This window comes from Zootoca vivipara, chromosome 3 (genome assembly GCF_965207765.1).
Source record: "Zootoca vivipara chromosome 3, rZooViv2.hap1.1, whole genome shotgun sequence".
Lineage (NCBI taxonomy): Eukaryota > Metazoa > Chordata > Lepidosauria > Squamata > Lacertidae > Zootoca > Zootoca vivipara.
The window spans coordinates 70,821,174-70,844,518 of NC_142586.1; the positions used below are offsets into that span (position 1 = coordinate 70,821,174).

General features: G+C 41.8%; 1 protein-coding gene across 4 annotated transcripts in view; it reads left to right on the forward strand.

Moving 5' to 3' along the window:
• Positions 1-23,345, forward strand: part of SMOC2 (SPARC related modular calcium binding 2) — a 149,709-nt gene that overhangs the window by 39,619 nt on the left and 86,745 nt on the right. For all 4 annotated transcript variants that reach the window (XM_035108528.3, XM_088666390.1, XM_088666392.1 and 1 more), the window contains exon 2: positions 12,571-12,742. In XM_035108528.3, the coding sequence (XP_034964419.1) occupies positions 12,571-12,742 (172 nt within the window). The remainder of the gene's footprint in view (positions 1-12,570; positions 12,743-23,345) is intronic.

Genomic DNA, 23,345 nt, shown 5'->3' on the forward strand with positions numbered 1-23,345 from the left:
TTTCCCATTGAAAGTAATGGAAAGTGGATTAATCTGTTCCAGACGGTCCGCGGAGTACTTAAACTGAAGCGTTCATAAACTGAAGTGAACTTTCCCATTGAAAGTAATGGAAAGTGGATTAATCTGTTCCAGACAGTCCGCGGAGTACATAAACTGAAGCGTTCATAAGTTGAAGCGAACTTTCCCATTGAAAGTAATGGAAAGTGGATTAATCCGTTCCAGACGGGTCCGCGGAGTACTCATCCTGAAGCGTACTTAACCCGAAGCATGGATGTAATTGGTTCCGGAAGTCTGTTCATAAACTGAAGCGTTCATAAACTGAAGCGAACTTTCCCATTGAAAGTAATGTGAACTGAATTAATCCGTTCCAGATGGCTCCGCGGTGTTTGTAAACCAAAAATTCGTAAACCGAGGTGTTCATAAACCGAGGTTCCACTGTATATTACTGTACACCCTGTCAGTTTACAAAATGGGCACAAGAAATCTCATTGGATTGGTAAGAAAAGAAGGGCACTAGATGAACCTCTCTGGGAGGATTAGACCAAAACTACTTAGAGGTTCCTATCCTTTCCCAGACATTGGTCATCCTGATACTTCTATGGCAGGGAAGCAACCTCCCCTTTACGATTTTTCCCCCCAGTGACTTTCATTCCAGAGGTATACTACCAGTTCCATTTAGCTATCATGGCTAACAGACCACTGACGGACCTAGCCCTCTGGGAATTGGTCCAATCCCGCTTTATAGTAGGTCTGGTGTAAAATGGTTCTTCAGCAACAATTGTTTCTAAGGAAGTAGGGTGGCCACTTACCCATCATAAGAAGGGAAATGCAATATGGAAAAGTACGAAAGGGAGCATAGATTTGCAGTGGGAAATTGCTTGTACAAATTGATGTGAATATATGCAATTTTTGAGATGATTACTATAAATAGAAGTATAATACATGTCACCACAGTGTGATGCAGTGTGAATCTGCTGTTCAGCTGCTGATAGTTGATGGGAAGCTTCAAGTCCCCTGCTCTCCTTTCTTAGGACTCTTTATCCTTAACCTAGACAGAACAGCTCCCCCTCAAATAGAGGACTGGTAAAGTGGGACACATTCCAGGGGGTAAAATGCTTGTTGAATTTCAGTCCACCCTCCCTTTAAACTCAGTAATCTTGTTCTTGTAACTAATACCCTTGTTGCAATTTTAAACATGTTGTCTACAGCTTTCTGAAACTGAGAAGGAACGTGATGAATATGCAGAAGGAACAAGTTTGCTCATGGGGGGGGGAACCCTCACTAGGGCTGCAATCCTGCACATACCCAGTTAGGAGTAAATTCAATGAACTAAGTGGCATTTACTTCTGAATAAATATATGTTTAGGGTAGACAGTTTAATCCAACTAGTTGGGGAATGAACATTGAAGTCCTCTGTTCACGACAGATAGATTTCAAAATGTGAACATTTCAGTTTAACACCATTGATCTAATGGTAAAATAATATTTTAAGCAGAGAACAAATAGTCAAGCCTTCCTGGTTCAACCCTCAGTAAATTCTGCTGCTGTCACAGCAGTTTACAGTCCAAATGGGTGCAGATTACCATCGTTCCTTAGGTCCTCCCTAAGGATTGCTATAGAAGATGTGAGCACATTCCTAACCCCAGTTCATCTGATTTTATGTGTGTTTTGATGAACCAGGAGATGAAATTCCACCGGATCTATTCCAAATGCTGTCATATCTCTGTGGGAGATTGTGTTGCTGGAATCATTCATTTGTTTATATGGACAGCAGAGTGCAATCCCATAAATGCAATAATACCTAGAGATCTCAACTGACCTGCCCCTGTGATTCTGATGGCTGCTCAAGTTGAGGAAATACACAGGTGAAGATTTTCATGGTATAAAAAGCAGTGGCAGAGCTTCATGCTCTGGCACCAGGGCTGGAGCATGTCCTGGGAGCGTGACGTGTGCCCTGGGGGCGTGTGCTCTCCCCGCACCCCTCTTCCTCCCCCAGTGGGTAAAAGCACATGGCTGTGGTGGCCAGGGAGGAAGGGAAGCCAAGTGAGCTGGTGGAGAAGGGATAGCTCAATCTTTCTGTCCCTCCTCTAGCAGCCTCCTGCATTGTCATGCTGGGCCAGAGGGGAAAGGGCTTCACTCTTTCTACAGCCAGCATGGAAACAGAGCCAACCATTCTCTCTCTTGGTTAGAGATGGAATCCCATGCAGTCTCCTGTGTGGAATTCCTAGCCACCTGTGGTGAACAGTGGAGAGGTCAAAGGCATGGCTGGTGGCTTGCCTTGCTTTTTCTTATCAGATCCTGCCAGGAGGCCAGTTGACAAGTCAGTGTCTGCATTATCTCTCACCTTCTGCCTCCCTCTCAGTGTGGAATTCACCAGCTTTGTATCACTGCGCAATCACAAAATGCACACTTGTTCATTTCGAGGAACTGATGTCAGAGCTGTGATGTTGGAGCTGTGTATGAAAGGCTTTTTTGTCTACTGTGGGCCTTGGGAACATTCCCTCCTTTTTATTGTATGATATATTCAAAGACCATGTGGTTTCATTTAAAGGCTCAGCCCAGTATGTGTGGCAGCAACAAGTGTGCTGCCATAATATTTTCACAAAGATCGACAGGTTGATTATAAGAATAGTGTTCACAGAGCCATGTGTACTTCACTGTAACTTATCTACCTAACTTAAGGAAACATACACACACACACTACTGTTTTCATACCATAAGACAGCACAAATTTATTTAAAAAATGTGTAGACAACTTGCCTTAAAAAAAATAAAATCTCCAAGAGGCATACAAGTTGAATTACATACAAAACAAGACTATAATACATAAATACAATGAAAAACAGCAGCAGCAGCAGCAATTTTTATTCGTGCCCTGCCCGTCTGACTGTATAAAATGATCATTAAAAACACTGATAGACGCAACGAAACACTTAAGACAAATCTAAGTGAATCCTGTGTCTGGATAGGTTTGCTGAAACAAGAAAGTTTTCAGGAGGCATCTAAGAACAGTCTAGTGAAGGTCCCTGCCTAATGCCCATAAGGCAGGCGTTCCAGAGCACTAGTGCTGCCACAGTAATGGAATGACTCCTTGCAAATGTGGGGTAAATGTGGCACTAGTTAAAATGCAAACTCTGGGACTGAATGGTCACATGTGTGGCAGTGCAGCTGCTTCTGCAAACTGGTCCCAAGCCAGCCACACCTTGAACTTGGTCCAGTAACAAATGGGTGGCCAGCTTCGATCCTTGAGCACAGGTCAAAGTGCTCAATAGATCAAATACCATTATTTCCTGCCTCTACAGGTTCTCCCTGTGGGTTTTAAATCACACTTCCCTTTGTGGGTTCACAAAGTGGTGATGTTTCACTTTTCTTCTCTTTTTTGGTAACCATCAGAGTATGAAACTGTAGAAATCCGAACCCTCTTTTTTGCATTGAGAAGATCACTTCTGCACATTCATTTCTTATCTTTCTTTATCTCTCAATTTCCCCCCTTAAACCGGTACTTCTCACTACTTACACATCTGGTCTTCCATAGATTGGGATGTGCTTTTCCTCAGCCACAAGCCACGTTCCACCCCATTAGAAAGATTTTCCAGTGTCTCAAGTCCAGGCATGAAATTATTACCTGACTGTGCTATTATTACAGTCATCAGGGAAAAGAAATATTGTTTATAGTAACTCACTGGACATGCTCTGCATGTCATAATTTGTATACTTGACACACATCTGATATTTTATTTATTTTTCCTGAGATCTTTATAACCATCTTAGACCACAGGCTCTAAACCACTTATTTTTTAGTAGTCCCATTGAAACACTTATAGCCCTAATTAAGGGATATAGGACTCATCAAACATAATTGGTTTGGCTCCTGCAGACAGGCACAAGACCACATCCTGCCTATGACTCTGCCTCCCCTTTTAAACTATCAGCCACCCTCAAATAAAGTCATTCTACTGGACAAGGCAAGCAGTAGTATCAGCTTCTGCTTCCAAGTTATTTTAGGAAAAGCGAAGTTTTCAACCTAGACACCTCTTTTATTAAGGGGAACGTCAATTGCTCTTAATGAGAGCAGGATGGTATTAATAAGGGTATTTAGGGCAGAGATGGGCCTCTGGATGTTGATGGACACTGACTGCCATCAGCCTCAGCCAAATGAAGTTGAGGAACTTGTGTAGTTGAAGTTGAGGATTTCAAGGCAAATGATAATAGTAATAATAATGATGATAATAATAATGAATTTTGTGATGTAATGTAGGAAAGTGACAATTAAAAACTTAGTAACTTTGTTCAGGTAAAATATGGATGTAGAGTAAGATTTCCTTGAGGTTCTCTGGGCAGTTAAAATTATAGAGTTGTGGGACGGAAAGGCTCTTCTGAGCATGTTTACTCTCACAGAATTTCTGTAAAGATATTCATGGACGTGAGAACAGCTCAGGGTGTCATGATCTATTGCAGTAATTGCTAGATGTGTTTCTGAGTGCTCAAGGCTTCCTTGAAACGTTTGGAGTTCTGCAGTGAGATTAGTAATAATAGACTGACTGCCCCAAAGGCAGCTCCCCTTCCCTTACCAATCTTCTTCTGTGAAGCATAGCTACAAAGGATTGCTACATTGTTCTGTATGGTGCAGCAGGTTGTGGAATACAACTAGTTGTGTTGGCAGTTAAACACCTGCAGCACTGACCATGTTTGTGGGATGCAGGTTGTGTTCACACATAGTAGCAAAACCTGTCCCGTGTGGCAGGTGGTAAGTCCGACAAGATATGTCCACATTTGTTGAATCTATCTCCATCCTTTTTGATGTGAACACTCTGTTGTTGTTGTTGTTGTTGTGTTTTTTTTAAAAAAATAGCTTTATTTTCATATTAAAATTACAGAATAATACAAAATAATATAACGTGAAACATAACATAACATAATTAAAACATAAGGAAGCATAATCTCCAATCAATACATGAAAAGAAGAGAAAAAGAAAAAAGGGGAAAAGAGAAAAAGAAAAAAGAAGGAAGAAGGAAGAAAAAATTATATATATATATATATATATATATATATATATATATATATATGAAAAAATGTGAAAAATATGAAAAAAGAATAAAATTGAAAATAAAAATATCAACTTCCAAACATTTAAGATCAGTTCCCTCTCATCAATAATTTCTACTAGACTTTCCCTTATCATTTGAAATCTAAACCATATCCGATTTCCTTATAATTTCCACTTACTTTACCAGCTTGTGCATTTCATTCTAAACATATCACCAACTTCGAATGTATACCTTGTTTATAAAAGTAATCATCTACATATTTCCACTCTTCCTTAATTTTTTGTTTGGGGATCCTCCTAAGTATCGCACTTCTATAGTGTTAGGGCTGCCAGAGTGTTCACATCTAATTAGGGTTATTAGATGTGAACACTCTGGCAGCCCTAACACTATAGAAGAGTACATGGTCGCCATAGCTACATGCTTTAATCATTGATGCCCTCTGTACCTGATCAAGAGGTAACTTCCTGACTTACATATATTGGGGAGAGGGTCAGTGTTAGCTCCAGGTTTGATTGGGCCCTTACCAAAGTGGACCCCTCCTTCATCAGGAGGCCCCTTCTTCCAGTAGGCTTACCTGGCTATAGTGACAGCCTGCAGCGGCCATACACTCAAAGCAGTGCCAGGTGGCCAGGTCTACCCACCATTTTAATTTCCTACAATTCCTCTCATGTAGCAGCACTAAGAAGGCACTGTGAGGGAAACCTAGATCCAGCTACCTTGGAGTACCAGGTTGTGATATTTTTAAAAGGAGAAGGGCTAGGATAAGTAACAGTGGTAGCCTGTCAGGAACTGGGCTGAGGTGGAATGGTGGAGAGACTACCACCCCAGACTGACCCTTCCAGAAAAGAAGACAGACCAGAATTACAACAGGGGTTGGAGGGAGGTCACAGCTCAGAGGAAGATGAGGGGAAAAGGTGAGAAATAATGGGAGAGGAGGAGGAGGAGGAGGGCAGAGCAGGAGCAGCTGGCTGACATGTTATCACTAGAAAGCATTCTAGACCCACCATCTACCAGAACCCGGTGAGCCTTAAAAGTAGGAGAGCAAAGAGCTCAGAGACAGATGGCCCTGAGCAGCCACCGTAAGGGACGGATGCTGTTGATTAATGAGGAAGTGGAAGAAAAGCAGGGTGGAGATTTACTCGGGACAACACCATTATTCCAAGAGACTGCATTCTTAAATTCTGTAAATATTGAATAAAAAGCAGATGGTAAGAACTTTTTCCTTGTCTTATCCGTTTCTGGCAGCCTGCCATGGGGGTTGGTTCCCCTGCCACCTGACATAGCCCTACCAAAGTTTTGGTACCCTAGTAGCTGCCGAAGGATGTCATATGCTGATATCAGCTATAGTCATAGATAAAGCCGGGGGAAATCTTCAGATAACCATGTATGGATGTCTCCTGTTTCATGCCACCTCTCCAAGAAGTGTAACTCCCTGCCTCCGTTGAACTGTAGTATGGCTGAAGAATCAGCTGCAAAATGCAGAGCACTTTGAGTTTGTTCCCAAGGTCAATTCCAAGCTGCCTGTCAATTAGACTTTATTTTGCTTTGTTCCCTTAGTGCTGGAGGTTCAACTCGGTTGCTTTCAGCTGGATTTGAGACTGTGTTAAAACTGCAGGATACAGGCACAGAAAATTGATTGTTAAATATGACTCTGCTTTGACTGATATGTTTTACATTGGTGTGTTATTTTTTGAAAGGTTTATTGCTTTAACTGGCTTTTGCTTAAGTGAATTCTGTTATTCTATAATGATGGATACGCGACTAGTCTAAACATCAGTAAACCCATTACTTCCCTGGTTTTCCGTTCCGCAACTGTGCAGAAAAGAGGCAAACTTTACCTAGAAAAAGAAGAAATAAGAACTTTTCTTTATGGGATCTGGTACATGAACTCCAGATTATTGGTGCTAGTTTTCCTAGCCTGCTACAAGATGTACAAAATCCCCTAGGTAAGATTCGTTCAGTGTTTTGGGGAGGCATTTTATACTGACATTGTGGGAAATTTGAGGCACACATGCATGCACACACAGTAAATTCTTTAAAGTGGGGAAGAGGCAACAATAGCAATTATACTCAGGGTGAAGATCAAAACCCACCCTGTATACTAATAGCATACTCAATCTCTGAGGACAGATTCTTATGCTGCTGAAACAGCACTAACCGCACATAAGACAATACCAGCCGACTTGAGGGATGCCCAAGGTTTGCAGAACTATGAAATGTTTTAGGAAAGCAACCTGCAAGGGTTGTGAATTCCAAGAAGACACGAGGAGGACTGAGCGTGCTAGGCATCCACAAAATGCTGAGTGTCTCTTAGGGGAAAAGCTTGAGAGGGGACATGGAAGGGGCTATCATGGAAACGGCCAGAGCTAGCTGGATGGAACCCCAAACAGCAGCACTCCACACAACAACATATTAAAACAATATGTAAAATACGTTGACAGCATAGCTTTTTCCAGAACCCAATCTATACTTAAAATAATGTAGGATCCTACTCATGGCCCTATCAGGAAAATTTGTTTAACAGCCAGATCCTATAAAATGTTTCCATGTGTGCATGCTGTAACGAGGCCTTTAAAAAGCGAACCAGTGAGGGTAAAAAGATACAGTACATGTGAGTGGGATTTCCCCCCCCCCCTAAAGAATAACACATGGTCGTTTTACAGACCAAAATCTTGCCATATAATTCTTTTCTGCTTCAGAAATATAAAAGATTTGAGCCCTTTAAAAAGCAAACTTTTTTTTAAAGTGTAACAACCCAATCTGATCCTGTTGTGATAGAATAACTCCGAAGAGTTATTGTGTGGATTAGGATAAAAAGCTTTAAAGGACTCAATTATACTAGTGAAGTGTAACAGGGCTGCAGATGTGTGTAAATAGAAGCAGAAGGGCCACTTTTCTAATGGTAACTAGGGGCTTGTCAAGATTGATGGGCTGGAGAGGAAGAGGGGTTCAGACCTTTGCAAATAATAATAATAATAATAATAATAATAATAATAATAATAATAATAATAATATATTTATACCCCACCCATCTGGCTGGGTTTCCCCAGCCACTCTGGGCGGCTTCCAACAGAAAAATGAAGTAAAATAATCTATTGCACATTAAAAGCCTCCCTAAACAGGGCTGCCTTCAGATGTCTTCTAAAAGTCAGATAGTTGTTTATTTCCTTGACATTTGATGGGAGGCTATCACCCCAGGCAGAGCAAGGGGAAGGGCTACACCAGCTTTTCCAAACCTTTCCTTGTTTTTCATTTCCTCAAAGTAATCATGGCCTCTAGGAATGCTGCCCCGTCCTATCCAAAAAGCTACATTTAGTTGGGGAAGGTTTCGGTGGTCTTCACTGGCTCCTGCTCTGTCACCCAAATCAAATCTTCCTTGTGGTTCGAGTGTGTGTGGAGAAAATTTGTCAGAAAAATACAGTATTCTCTTCCCCTTCCCTTGGAACTGCCTTCAGGAAAGGCATTTGTAGTGCCTTTATATTGCAGAGGACAGTCCACTCTTTAAAGGACTGTGTGGTCTAAAAAAAGTAAAGGACCCATGACAGATAAGTCCAGTTGCAGACGACTTTGGGGTTGTGGCTCTCATCTTGCTTTAAAGGCTGAGGGAGCAGGCGCTTGTCCGCAGACACCTTTTCCGGGTCATGTGGCCAGCATGACTAAGCTGCTTCTGGTGCAATGGAACACCGAAACCAGAGCAGCGCACGGAAACGCCGTTTACCTTCCCACCGCAGCAGTACCTATTTATCTACTTGCACTTGCATGCTTTCGAACTGCTAGGTTGGCAGGAGCTGGGACCGAGCAACGGGAGCTCATCCTGTTGCAGGGATTCAAACTGCCAACCTTCTGATCAGCAAGTCCAAGAGGCTCAGCGGTTTAGTCTTGTTTAAAGGTAAGGAACCTTGAGAAGGAAGAGTTGCCCATCATTAACGAGTGGCTGGCGTAGTGGGGCAGTGCCATGGAGCTATCCTTCCCAACACTAGTTTCATGGACACTTACTGGGATGAGATGGAGATGGAGCAGGTCAGCGGCAAGTTCAGGGTTGTGTGGGTGTGCTTGCAGGAGTGCCACACTGGCTCTGCCGGTACATGCACACAGTCCCAACCAAGCTGTCACCCTGCTCCGTCATGGCAAAAAGCTGTGACACCACTGTTAGAAGGACATCTCTACCGTACCGCGCCACCTTGCTGGCTGCTCCTGATCAGCAGTTAGCACCTGTTACCTGTTAAACAATAGTTTAATAAAAACAACCCTGCACCTTGAATTGTAATTCCTGGAAGGGAACAGAAAGCTAATGCAGACATTGGTGCATTGGGATAATGTATTCCTCTGTCAGATGAAACTCTGCAACAGTCTTCAGGAGGCAACCACACATGGAGAGGATTTCTGCCTTGAGGAAATAAAGGCATATATCATGGTTGCCAGATCCTCATCTCTTCATATGAAGTTGGTGGATCTCTGGGAGCAGATTAACAAATTAAGTTTAAAAAGTAATTTTGCTATAATGTGTCATTTTTCATTTGGCACATCTGGATGGTGGGGTCAGAAGCCTTCAAAACAACTTGCCAATAGACAAACGAAAACTCATTTTTCAATAAACATTCACTGTATGAAATGATGGTGATATAATTGGTATTGTAATTATATGGTGTGTGCTTCTTGTTGTTTTTAGCTATTTTGGACTGAGAATGAAAGCATAGGGTCAATGGAGTAGCTGTTCAGGTGTGTATCAAGGAGCAGGCACTGCTTTCAGACTTCTTGAAATTGCCCCAAGCCAGTTCCATTAGCTTGGGTCCAGTTTGTAAATCTTAATGTCAGCTCTGCACTAAATGTTTAACTTGGAAAAACCGGGCTGAACAGTACTGGAGTAGAGATTATTTGTTTTTGCAAAATATTGTTGAGTCACACTAGGATGCAGGCAGGCTATGTCTGGAGTTTAGATGTTTTCATGCAGGCACCAAAATATTTTGTAACCAAATCATTAGTACATGTCTGGAACAGGATTATAACCAGGAAGCATTGGCTTTGAAAGGAAGCAGGGGATGGAGCCAGCACTGAAATTAATGACAAAGAGATTTTCACTCTAAATAAGGCTGATCGGGTTTCTAATCCCCTTTACAGCAATTTTCTTCTTCCTATGAAGTACTTTGATGAAACCAGGGACTGCGTGTATTTTATTGTTAGAAATAAATCATAACAAATTGTGCCTGGACTTGGTTGCAAACCATTATTTTCTGGTAGCCAGATATGAAGTCACCAGTTCCACCATGATACCGCATGGAAGATTAACTTCTAGATCACTGTTTCGTCTCTGGTGGGTCTCAGTGCCACAGCCTGCCCATTTCATCCTCACTTATCTGTTGTGCCTTCCAGCTACCTTTTGGTTGGCCAAATGCTAGCCCCAGCATCTCCTTGCATGCTGAGTACAGGTGGATGGAAAACAGAGAAATGTGAAAAGAAGGTCTCCCTCCTCTCAGGGAAAAGGGCTAGAGGAGGTGCTGGAGGTTAATAGAAAGTGAGATAAAAGGTGGTGGTGGTGGTGAATAGAAGTAATAGTAATAAAAAGATGAGCTGGGAACAGAAATGAGAGTGCTTTTCAGATTTGGCCCAGTATTATGTCCGGCTGTTCTCAAAAAAGTTTTTATGTGTTAGGCACATCTAGGTTCCTTTCTGAAATGACCACCTTTTATCATGAGTTTTTGCATTGCCATTTCCCAAAGAACATCCATATTTACTTCTATCACTTTATAAGTGCTATGAAGAAGGGAGGGACCCACAACAAAGGTGAAAATGCAATTGAAGGCTGTGATGTTGCTAAAGAGAAGAAGACCTCTGAATGAAGTTCAGCTCAAAGATACTGGAGTTTGGCAGGTGGATGTTGGGTTTTGTTTTGTTTTTGGTGAACGTTCTGGTCCCATTATGCACTGGCAAAACGTGAAGTCTTTTGTAAGCACTCAAAATGATTGTCCCTCTCTCCCTAAATAGAATTGTTTCCTCCCCCGAACTGAAGGACAGCTTATGGGACAACATAATGGATTGGAAAGTTATCCCCTTTGGGAATCTTTATGCACCAAGTTTTGTCTGTGGATGGGCAATTTCCTTCTTCCTCTGTGACCAGCATCTCAATAATATTTCCCACCATGAATTGTCCTTCAAGTCACCCCTTATGCAAACCAGTGGAGGCATCTTCTCCACCTGAAGGGTTACACCTGGGCTGTAATATGTCAGCAGTAATTAGGAAGAGTATACATGCTCTAGGTCAGGCATCCCCAAACTTCAGCCCTCCAGATGTTTTGGACTACAATTCCCATCATCCCTGACCACTGGTCCTGTTAGCTAGGGATCATGGGGGTTGTAGGCCAAAACACCTGTAGGGCCGCAGTTTGGGGATGCCTGCTCTAGGTGGTGCAACACTTTAACTGGGGAAGCTTACAAAGTTGAGCACCCCTACATTGAACTATCACTCCATCCCTAGTTGCCCAGTATTGTATTCAACTTGAAGTTGAGCCTCAGACAATCCATGGTGGTGCTCAAAAAGTGCTAAACAAAGTAGAAAGTGTCAAAAAAGAATGTTCTTACTGTTTGTTACTGTTCCTTTATATTTTTAAACTTGTGCTAGGATTCCAAGGATATGAATATTGTGTCAATAATGAATTCTGTGATTTTTGTTGCACCATTTACAGAAAATTATAATGATCATGTCTTACTGTAAGGCTTTTATATTTGCTTATAATAAAGTGTGATGAAATGCAAGGAGAACACAGATGAAGCTCAGAAATTAAGTGGATTTATTACAGATGCACATTCTTTTTTATTTTTAAAAAATGCACACAAGGAGTTAGATATAATTCACAGACTCCATATGCTTACTTTGGAAAACACTCACATTTAACAAAAATCTGGTGACTGCTTGCCATAGATGGCAATGATTAAGTCTCCTGCTTTTATGCCAGTCCCTCAAGAGTATTTCTGCACTGGCGTCAATTCATAACTTCAGAAATTCCAATGCTCCAGTTCATTGTCATTATTAATGTGTCTATAAAATACTTAAAAGGGTACCAGGCACTGCACATAATAAAAAGGAAACTAATCTATGTCAAGAGGATCATGATCTAAAAGCTGAAATAGAATTGTGACATAGCAGTCTTAATCTAAGTAGGAAAGCGACCCCAGAGGGCTGTTTCACCTGCATCGCTTCTGCAGAGAGGCAGGACTTGCAGAGATACCCACCTGCCCCATGACTAGACTAGGGGAGAAAGGCCATGGTTCTGTGGCCTGTTTCTGAACCCCTAACTCAGAGCAGTCCGGCTGGTGCTGGGATTCTCACCAGGCTCACCATTGTGCAGTGCTAATTTGCTGTTTTCTCTCCTTGAAAAAATAAATTCACAACCAGGATTTGTGTTTTTGGGGGGAGTGGAGGTGGTGAGGTAGAGATCAGATGGCTGCATGACAGGCAAAATATTATTGGAGAGTATTAATGCTTGATCAGATTTCAGCCTCTTACACCACTTTGTTTTGTTAAAGTTTTTAAGAGTGGAGCAAGACAAGGACAAAGAATGCAGCCTGGAATGCACGGGGTCCCCCCAAAAGTCGCTGTGCGCTTCTGATGGAAGGACTTTCCTGTCCCGGTGTGAATTCCAACGGGCAAAATGCAAAGATCCTCAACTAGAAATCTCCCACAAGGGCAACTGCAAAGGTAATAAATCTCTTTCTCTTTCTATGGGCATAACAAAGCCTGTTATGAATTAATGCTTTAAGCACACTCCTTAATGTGTCTTCACTTAAAAAGAAGTGGAACCTATCATGAAATGTTGCAGTGCTGAGTGCTCCTCTTTGGGGCATTCTGTTCCATTCTTCACCCCCCAAGTTCTCAACCTCCTGCCCCTCCCTCCCCCAAAAGGAGTCAGCCAATATTTCATGGCCATTGAGCTTGACTACTGCATCTTAAATGGTTTGTGTGTCGAACTACTTGCATATCAGTGGAAGTATTTAAAACAGCACCATATCTATAATTTCTCTTCAATATCCTTGCTCAGGGTCCCCCAGTCCTGCTGATTCTTCCATCTCAGGCATTGCTGGTGCTGTTTTGGCTTCATAAGGGCCAGCTCTCAGAGAGCTGAGATTGCCGTTAGTGTATATGGACACTGTTGTTGTTGTTTAGTCATTTAGTCATGTCCGACTCTTCGTGACCCCAGGCTCTCGTGTCTTCCACTGCCTCCCGCAGTTTGGTCAGACTCATGTTGGTGGCTTCGAGAACACTGTCCACTGTAAGGTCCTTCAAATATTTGCTGACCCTGAATACACACATCCTGAGTAGGATCTGCCAAAAGCACTGAGCCCATACAGTCCAAATTTACCAAGCTGCTGCCATGTTTTAAGAGTATTCTCACTCCAGATAACCTTGTCCATCTGTACAAACCTGCCGAGTGATGAGTAGAACACACATTCATTTAAAATCACATATCAGAGAACATGTGGCAAATTAGTTCTACAGGCTGTGGTGTGGGATGGGATAGTGTGATTAGACTGAGAAGATATTAACACTATACACCCTAATGGCTGGTGTTGAAGAACATGTTGTTGGATGTGATTCAGTGCTTGTACATCAGTTCCAATGACTTCAATCAGCAGCTGTTCTACACTGCAGCCCTTTAATGTTGTTGAGGTATTGCTGGAATATACTGTAGTTCCAACATATACTCACTATGGCACTATATCATCCAGAAATGCATTCCTCCCTGGTCAAACTTTTCCCACTGACTTATAAGAAGATGTCAGTCGGACTTCCATCTGAGAAGACATGTCTAGGATATTGCACTGTTGGAAAGGTCCGATGAAATGTTCATTAAAAGTGTTCATTCAGATCCTGAATGATTAATAGTCTTCTGTTCACCAGGGCTTGGAGATTAGTAATTAATAGCCTCTTAATGAATGATTTTCTTGTAGTACTATTTTTTATAATTAAAAAGTGTTATTTCTCTATAAAAATGAGCAGAAAAACACGAGAAGAAACCAGTGATCAGAGACTTCCATCATTGTGAAAACAAAAACTGACATTTGGGCAATTAAAAGTAGTTGTTCATGTACTGATCCCATAGTTGGAATCAACAAGAAGCAATAAAACAAGCAGGCCATTCAAACAGGCCTTTTAATTAATTAAATTAATTAATTAAAGTCGCAAGAGTGCTGAAAAGCCTCATTAGTGCTTTGACCAACCACACTGGATAGATTAGTGCTCCAATTATGTTTTATGTTTTATTGCTGGGGTGGGGGGAAATCACCTCATAGTAGGTATGAGGAAAAATATCAGAAGACAACACAGAAAATACTGGACTGCAACAATTTGGCAACAGCATAGATTCCCCATAAAATATGAGTGAATGAAGAATAGTAATTCTATAGAAAGGCACTAGAGCAGGCTTCCTCAACCTCGGCCCTCCAGATGTTTTGAGACTACAATTCCCATCATCCCTGACCACTGGTCCTGCTAGCTAGGGATCATGGGAGCTGTAGGCGAAAAACATATGGAGGGCCAAGGTTGAGGAAGCCTGCACTAGAGTGAAAGCAGATTAAATGATATGACTACTGCATCTTAAACTGGTTTCTGTGCTGAACTTTTTTTCAGATCAGTGAAGGGGATTGAAACAGCACTATATCTATCATTTCTCGTCAACATCCCATCCTCTACCCACCCTACTATCTTACCTCTTCCCTGCCCAGTTCTGATATTCAGTGTTCTGCTTTTCATTTCTGATTAATCTGAAAGTCATTTGGGCTAATTGGTGCAGAACTATTCAGGTTTTTGTGTTGCCAGCTTGAGGGAAAAAATCTTGATACGCTTCCCAGCTTAAATGCAGGGTTTGATTTTCAGCACAATGCTATCCTTCTTTATGCATAAATACCGATGATCACAAAAGGTTTACCTTTGCTCACTCTCTATCCAAAACAAGAGACCACACAGAGACATCCTCCAGGAGACAATTTTCCACGCCATGCATTCCTCATCTCTGTTAGCTCCAAAAAGCTCCTAAAGCACCAAGAATTCGTTATAGAGACGTTCTGTCTCATCCCTGTTCAGTCCTAAATGAAACAATTTGCTTGTTCTCTTAGTCTCTTTAATAATGCTCTGTTGTGTTGTCTAATTGGCTCTACCTCCATATTTGTTCAAGGGTGACAAAGAAAACTTAATTGAGTTTTGAAATCCAAGCTCCTGTTATATCTGTTGACAACACAAAGGAGACTTTTTAATACACTGGAAATTCTGTAGACCACAATGTACTTGTGGGATTCTTCCTGCTCCTAGAATACAAAGTTAAATAGAAAGTCAGCAAAAGAAGAAAGGTAGTCAAATCATAGTACTAAGGAATTTTTTATTTGCTAGTTGCACTGACTTTTCTCCTGCTGTTTCCCCAAGGAGCTGAAAGCCAGACCTAAGTGCAATTAATTCATTAAAGGTAAAGGTAATGAAGGTAATTAAAGGTAATTAAAGGTAAAGGTCATGAAACTCCTGACCGTTGGGTCCAGTCGCGACCAACTCTGGGGTTGCAGTGCTCATCTCGCATTATTGGCCGAGGGAGCCGGCGTACAGCTTCCAGGTCATGTGGCCAGCATGACAAAGCCGCTTCTGGCGAACCAGAGCAGCACACGGAAACACTGTTTACCTTCCCACTGTAGTGGTACCTATTTATCTACTTGCACTTTGACGTGCTTTCAAACTGCTAGGTTGGCAGGAGCTCACCCCATCGCAGGGATTCGAACCGCCAACCTTCTAATCGGCAAGCCCTAGGCTCTGTGGTTTAACCCACAGCACCACCTGCTATTAATTCATTAATAGTGGTTTAATTGTAGTATTCAGAGCCTTCTGTGGAAAGGAAGCATGCATATGGTTCATATAGCCCATCCAGGCAGTATACAGGGCCAGACTGTGTTAGCTTCAGCAGCAGAGTTGCATCAAGTGCCTTCAGATCATTCTTGGAGTCTCTTGGTTTTAAAATCATAGTTCACAAGGCAAAGATGAAAGCAGTTTAGAGTAATAATAATAATAATAATAATAATAATTTATTATTTATACCCCACCCATCTGGCTGGGTCTCCCCAGCCACTCTGGGCAGCTTCCAACAAAATATTAAAATGCAATAGTCCGTCAAACATTAAGAGCTTCCCTAAACAGGGCTGCCTTCAGATGTCTTCTAAAAGTCTGGTACTGGTAGTTGTTTTTCTCTTTGACCTCTGATGGGAGGGCGTTCTACAGGGCGGGTGCCGCTACCGAGAAGGCCCTCTGCCTGGTTCCCTGTAACTTGGCTTCTTGCAGCGAGGGAACCACCAGAAGGCCCTTGGCACTGGACCTCAGTGTCCGGGCAGAATGATGGGAGTGGAGACGCTCCTTCATGTATACTGTGCCGAGGCCATTTAGGGCTTTAAAGGTCAACACCAACACTTTGAATTGTGCTTGGAAACTTACTGGGAGCCAATGTAGGTCTTTCAAGATTGGGGTTATGTGGTCTCGGCGGCTGCTCCCAGTCACCAGTCTATCTGCCGCATTCTGGATTAGTTGTAGTTTCCGGGTCACCTTCAAAGGTAGGCCCACATAGAGCGCATTGCAGTAGTCCAAGCGAGAGATAACCAGAGCATGCACCATTCTGGCTAGACATTCCATGGGCAGATAGGGTCTCAGCCTGCGTACCAGATGGAGCTGATAAACAGCTGCCCTGGACACAGAAGGTAGGCCCTCCAGAAGATGTTGTTAATGCTGCAACTCCCATGAACCTCAGTCAGCATGGCTAATGATCATAGATGATGGGAGTTGGAATCCCAACACCATCTAGAGAACCACAGATTCCCCACCCCGGTTGAGAGCATTGAGCCTGGTTTTGAAGCTCCTTCACTGTGATCAATCCAAATGGATCTTTCCTTTCCAGAATTTGGGTTTGGGTTTTCAGGAAGCATGTTACAGTGGAAGCATAACTGTTCCATGACATCACCTTGAGGTTTGACTGGCATGAACATAGCCATCTGCATGTGCCAGCTGAAGACCAGATGAAAATTCTTTTGGCAAGCCTTCTAATGCTGCGGGATGCCTAGATCCCAGGAACTGACAGGCTGCTTTTATTTTTATGAGAACTGTTATTTTATTGTCATAATTTTTTTATACTTTTATGCAGCTGCTGTTGTAACCCGCCATGGGATTTTAGGATGAAGGGCGGACCATAAGATTTTAAAATAAATAACTAGACAACTTTTTTCTGGGTCCCCCTCCCTTCCATTTGGCATGCATTGTGGCCCTCACAGGCACACACAAAGCACAATAACAGAGTTTTGTTGAGGGTTTTCTCAGATTCTGCCTTTTCTTTCAGCATGGAAAAGGTAGTCTTCTTCCAAACCCTGAGTAAGCATAGGACACGGACTCTGTTTCAAAGTAATAATTCAATATATGCAATGAGGTCAAAATCATAAAAATATGGCACCCCACCCCCAAAAAATATGAGCATTAGATGCAAAAGCCAGCATTTCAGAGTTACCCAAGATTTCAGAGTTTCTGCTCTGTTTTCCATATTTAGCTAAAATCTGTCAGAGAGCGTTTAGGTTTAGTGATGCCTGCCACAAAGCAATGGGTGGTTCGTAAAGGCCAAGGGAGTCCCAGGCAGCTCTGTGATTCTTTTGTTTTCTTCAGAATATTTATTCCCTTAACCACCAGATGACTAGAATGTCAGATACAGTTCCAGGAAGGGAAATTACTTCTGTTCTTTTTGTTAATTATATTCTTTAAGAAGAAGAAGGTGTGGGTGTGTATATTTGAATAGAATTCCACAAGGTTATGAGGGAAGTGTTATTAAGGCCTGGGTAATAACCAAAAACAATGAAAATTATTTGCAGGATATCTTTGTTCTTTCTATGTTTCTCAGACCAACCGCTCCTAGCAGATGACCGTAATGGAGAGCTTTCAATAACTATCCTTAAAAAAATTATACAATCAGGGAGCATTAAAGGGTTTCGCAGAAAGTGTTCCTAGCACAACCCCCCTCCCTGAAAAAAAAAAGATTCAGACTAAAACTAGAAAAAACTTGCTCTTTGATTATCCTAAATTATTATTAGTTTTCTCCCTAATATTTTCCTCTTTGGGGGATGATTTCACTTCCTCGCAAGCCTGGAACCAGATGTCACAGTACTAGAGACTTCCCCAGAATGCACTTTCTAGTCTAATTTTGTAGATCTAAGGAGTGTAGAGACCAAATTTTCAATTGATACGAAATACATTGAAAAACTAAATGAAACAACTCCCAGCAGTGTTTGATTTATAACATAGAACACAACAACTTTATAACATGATCACAGGACATCCAGAAAGTGTAAAACAATGCAGCTTCATAAGAAAAAGAATCATTCCTAAAATAGAATGTTGATTGTCCTTGAATTTTCCCACCACACTTGCCATCCTCTCCTGCCACATCAGTGTGGTCTGCCACACTCTTTGACAACCACTGGATTAATCCATAAAGTAAGGAATAGGGATGGGAGCAGTTTTTATTCTCAGTTTCTCATTCCTCCCCCCCCCAAGATCTTAAATTCAGTCCTCTAGATTTTTGCAGCAATTAGTGATTCATTTTATAAAATTAAACTAAACCTTGTGAAAATTCACCAGCATTGTGAATGTCTCTTAATGAATAATAATAATAATAATAATAATAATAATAATAATAATAATAAATTTTTATTTATACCCCGCCCTCCCCAGTCAAAAACCGGGCTCAGGGCGGCTGACACCAACAGAACCACAATAAAACATAAAAACAATTAATTAAAATACAGATTAAAATACAGTATTAAAATTTAAAGTGCAGCCTCATTTCAAGTAGGCCATAAGTGGCTGACACCAACAGAACCACAATAAAACATAAAAACAATTAGTTAAAATACAGATTAAAATACAGTATATACAATGTGTTCATTCAGAGACATATGGCGTTTTGACTAATGTACATATTTATGCAAGCAATTTCCTCCAATTGGATGCATTTCTGTAAGCTATCTTCACTACTCACTTCATTTTAATGTAAACTTCCCCCTGATATATGCCTTTTTATAAACATTGGTTGGCTGGAGAACTACATTGAAAAATTCAGTTAAGTGTGAATTTTGAAGGATAGCTTTGTTTCGGTTTGCAGATAGTGTCAAAAAGTGCAAATTTAATAAATGCAGCTTTAAATAGGAACTGAATCAAATTTCTTCTCCAGCCCTAGTGAGGAGTCTGTTGCTGAAGCCTCCCCTGCTTCTAACTCCATTTCTTCACATTGTGAAGTTTATGGAAAGGGCTGTGATCGGTAGAGAAAGCTGGCAGAGAGCTCTCTCAAGCTTTTTTTAAAAAAATTTTTAAGGCTCTCGGATAACTCTTGGTAAGATCCCAATATTTCTCCAAAAGTTTTCTGGGAAAGCTTGGAAAAACCTTGCTAATTATGAGGTTAGCCGGAGAGAACTTGAAAACCACAGATGGTGCCTAACAAGTCCTTATTTCTAGGTTGCTGCTCATCCACTATATCCCACCAGTTCTTTCTGTGTCCATTATATTATAATTAATTAACTTTTATTTCATTTTTACAGCCATTGACTTCTCTTTTCAAAGCATTGGGATAGTTGTGCAGTGATAATGTGCTCAGAGACTAGAGTGGAAGGCACCTCATAGAATTTGGCATGTGGGTTGTATGAATAAATAAACCACATCTAGATCTGGCCATATATTTTCCCCAAATGTCTCCAGCTGTTGGAAGCTGATGCCAACATATAGCAGTTAGCCTTTAGTTTAATTTTATTTATTTATTTATTTTACTTTCAGATTTATAAACCATTTCACAGCCAAAATCTGCTGAAGTGGTATACAATAAGATAAAAATAAGATCAATACAAAAAAAATGAACTCATAAACAAAAAACAATAAAATCGTTTCAATGACTGGACAGGGAATATTGCATAGAATGGATGGGTTACATTTCAGGGATAGCCTTCTCATACAAAAATGTCTCCAGTTGCTGCTATCAAGGTTCAAGGCACTTGACTAATATCAGGTGGTGGTTGAGCCACCTGCCTCTCTAGTATTTACCTCCATTTTGGCAGCTATCTAATAATAATGAAGGGTAGCCAACAAGGTGCCCCCTAGACATTGTGGACTACAAGGCTCATGCATCTCTGCCAATATGGGCAATGGTCATGGATGATGGAAATTTGACTTTAGCTGTGCACACCTGTTGTTGTTCAACTCCCATCAGCCCTAGCCAGCATGGCCAATGGTCAGTGATTATTGGAACTGTAGTCCAATGGCGTTGTGGGTTAAACCACAGAGCCTAGGGCTTGCTGATCAGAAGGTCACCGGTTCGAATCCCTGCGACGGGGTGAGCTCCCGTTGCTCGGTCCCAGCTCCTGCCAACCTAGCAGTTTGAAAGCACAGCGGGAAGGTAAACGGCATTTCTGTGTGCTGCTCTGGTTCGCCAGAAGCGGCTTTGTCATGCTGGCCACATGACCCAGAAGCTGTACGCTGGCTCCCTCGGCCAATAACGCGAGATGAGCACCTCAACCCCAGAGTCGCTTTACCTTTTAGTCCAACACCATCTGAGGGGCCACATGTGCTCCATACCTTCTGTACAATTTTATTGTGGAATCAAGAGAAGAATTAGATTGTTTTCTGTAGCATTCTGTATATGCAAGCAAGAGGCCCATTTTTTTTCTCCAGGGTCTCACAACTGTTAACTGTTAATTGAGGTGGAGGGTTTTAGTGCTTGAGTGGCATCTCTTCACCTCGCACCTCAGCATCTTCAAACCCCAAGTCTGCAATCGCTGCCAGCTTACTGTGTCTTGTCTCAGTGTGTGCAATATCTATAACAGACGTGTCTAGTGGAGGAAAAACAGATTTCTCTTTCTGGGGCACTGTCAAGAGAACAATGTTCTGCTGCCAGCGGCTCATTTCCCAACTGAACAGATCCAGTGGGTGGATTGGAAGAAGTGGCATTTTAAGTTGGATCTATTTTACCTTTTTTTTCTCCCAAAGATATTTTGGCTTTTCTGCCCATAAATTTGTTTTTTTGGTGGTTCGGAGAGCTGAAATGCATAACAGTCTATGCCAAGTTTACTTTCAGATTCTGGACAAAAATGGAACTTTCAGCTTGGGCTTTCTGCAAGGCCAGTAAATTCCCAAGTGATGCCAACGACTACATATTTCTCGACAACTTTTCGTGTCAGGGACCAGATCTCAAAGCAGCCTTTGTTTGTCAATAATCATGGCCATAAACGTTTCCCTGTTAATTGCACTTCAGTGTTGCTTATGGACACAGAGGTGCTGAATACTACATTTAGCTCTAATGTTCTAGACTAAACGACATCTATTTATGCCTTGTTGGCTTGCTCTGTTCCAAAATAAGGAACAGCCTTTTAAAATAAAGAATAAATCTGGCAACCCTAAGGTATACCCTAACAAATATGTTCACTGTTGGCCGCTGAAAAGGGATCTTCATTGTATGCACTGGCCAACATGTTTCCGTTCTGTCCTGAAATACTATATATCTCACTGGTAAGGCAGTTTCAGTCCATTCAAGTTTTCAGTTCTCTGCAGTGGTGCTGAGGGAACTTTCACCATAACCTGAATAGTGTTTTGTAAGAAGATTAGCTACAAACAAAGGAATACTTTCACCTGCATGTATGGGAATACAGTGGTACGTTGGTTTACAAACACAATTGGTTCCGGAAGTCTGTACTTAACCTGAAGCACACTTAACCTGAAGCAAACTTTCCCATTGAAAGTAATGGAAAGTGGATTAATCCGTTCCAGACACGTCCGCGGAGTACTTAAACTGAAAATACTCAAACCAAGGCGTACTTAAACCGAGGTATGACTGTATTTGTGTGCTTGAATCAACTATTCATACAACTATACCTGAGATAGTTCCTGTTCGCAAAGGTACTTGGGTCCAAGGCCATTTTTTGTGTTTATGCCAAACTTTGAATTGGGCCTGGCATTTTCAGCACTTTCAGGACCTGTGACACTTGCAACCAAACCATTGCAATCTTCAGAATACTGGAAGGAATTTTTTGTTTGTTTGTTTCGACGACAGCAGACCAACATGGCTACTTATCTGTAACTAAATCTTCAGAATAGTTGCAGATTCTAAACTAGTTTCAAAGGCAGCCCCATGTAGACCCCACTGCAGTTTTCCAGGTGGGAGATGTCTAGAGCTCAGAGAAATGGGGCCCAGCTACCCAGGGCAAGGAATGGCTATAGCTAGCAAACTAGCCTAAGCTGGGCATAAGCACTGCTAGCCACAGAAGCCAATTGGAACTTCAGGAACAGATTGGAATCCAAGGGAACTTCTGGGCCATGAACTGGTTCCTTCAGGGGCAGTGCAGCCTGTCCTAGAACAAGTGGTACACTTGAGTCCCAGACACAGCATACCCGCCCACAGCACCACCATCTTATCAGGATTCAGCCTCTGTTTATTGGCCTCCATCAAGCCTCACACTACTTCCAGGCACCAGTCCCAACACCTGCACGGACTCTCTTGTTTCAGATGGAATTATGACCCCATCACAAAGTAGAGAGGAATAAACAGGAGAAACTGTGGCTTTCAAGCAGAATTGGAACAGCAACAGTCAAACCTCACCAGAATTTACGCTGGTGCCGAAAGAAGGCGAAAAATATTTTCTCATCGGGCAAGATTCCAGTAGAGCATTCCTTATTTAAATATCTAAATTGCTGAGTGGCTGCAAATGGGAATTGCTCAGAGGTAGGCTCTGTTTAGGTGCCAATGGAAGAACACTCCAGCTTAGATAACTTTGTCTCTTTGCGGAGATCCAGATTGCAGCATTTTGCTTTTTTTAAAAGAGGTAGAAATGGTCTGTTGCTTCTGGCACTATACACCAGCCCTTCTGTGTATGCATGTGTGTGGAAATGCTGTACTTTTATGTGAGTGCTGAACACCCCTAGTTTTAATATATGAACGTTTTGGGGTTGTATGTTTGTTTCAAAATAGCACCTGAAAGTCTGAGATCAAACTTAACCTCTCTGTAGATGTATAGCTGTAGATGTATAACTCATTAGGAGTTTCCTTGCATGTTCAGTGAGTACATGAAAGGGGTGTGTGATTGTTCCCGCTGAGCATGACACCCCAGCTGGTGGCCATTATTTCATTTTTAGTGAGAGAAGGCCTTACTCAGATACAGAAGACACATACTTCCATCTCTGCTCATGTCAAAGGCATGAGGCATGGATGGGTGAATTTGTCCATTTCATTTCCTCTCATTCAGTTTTTCATTTCTCCAAG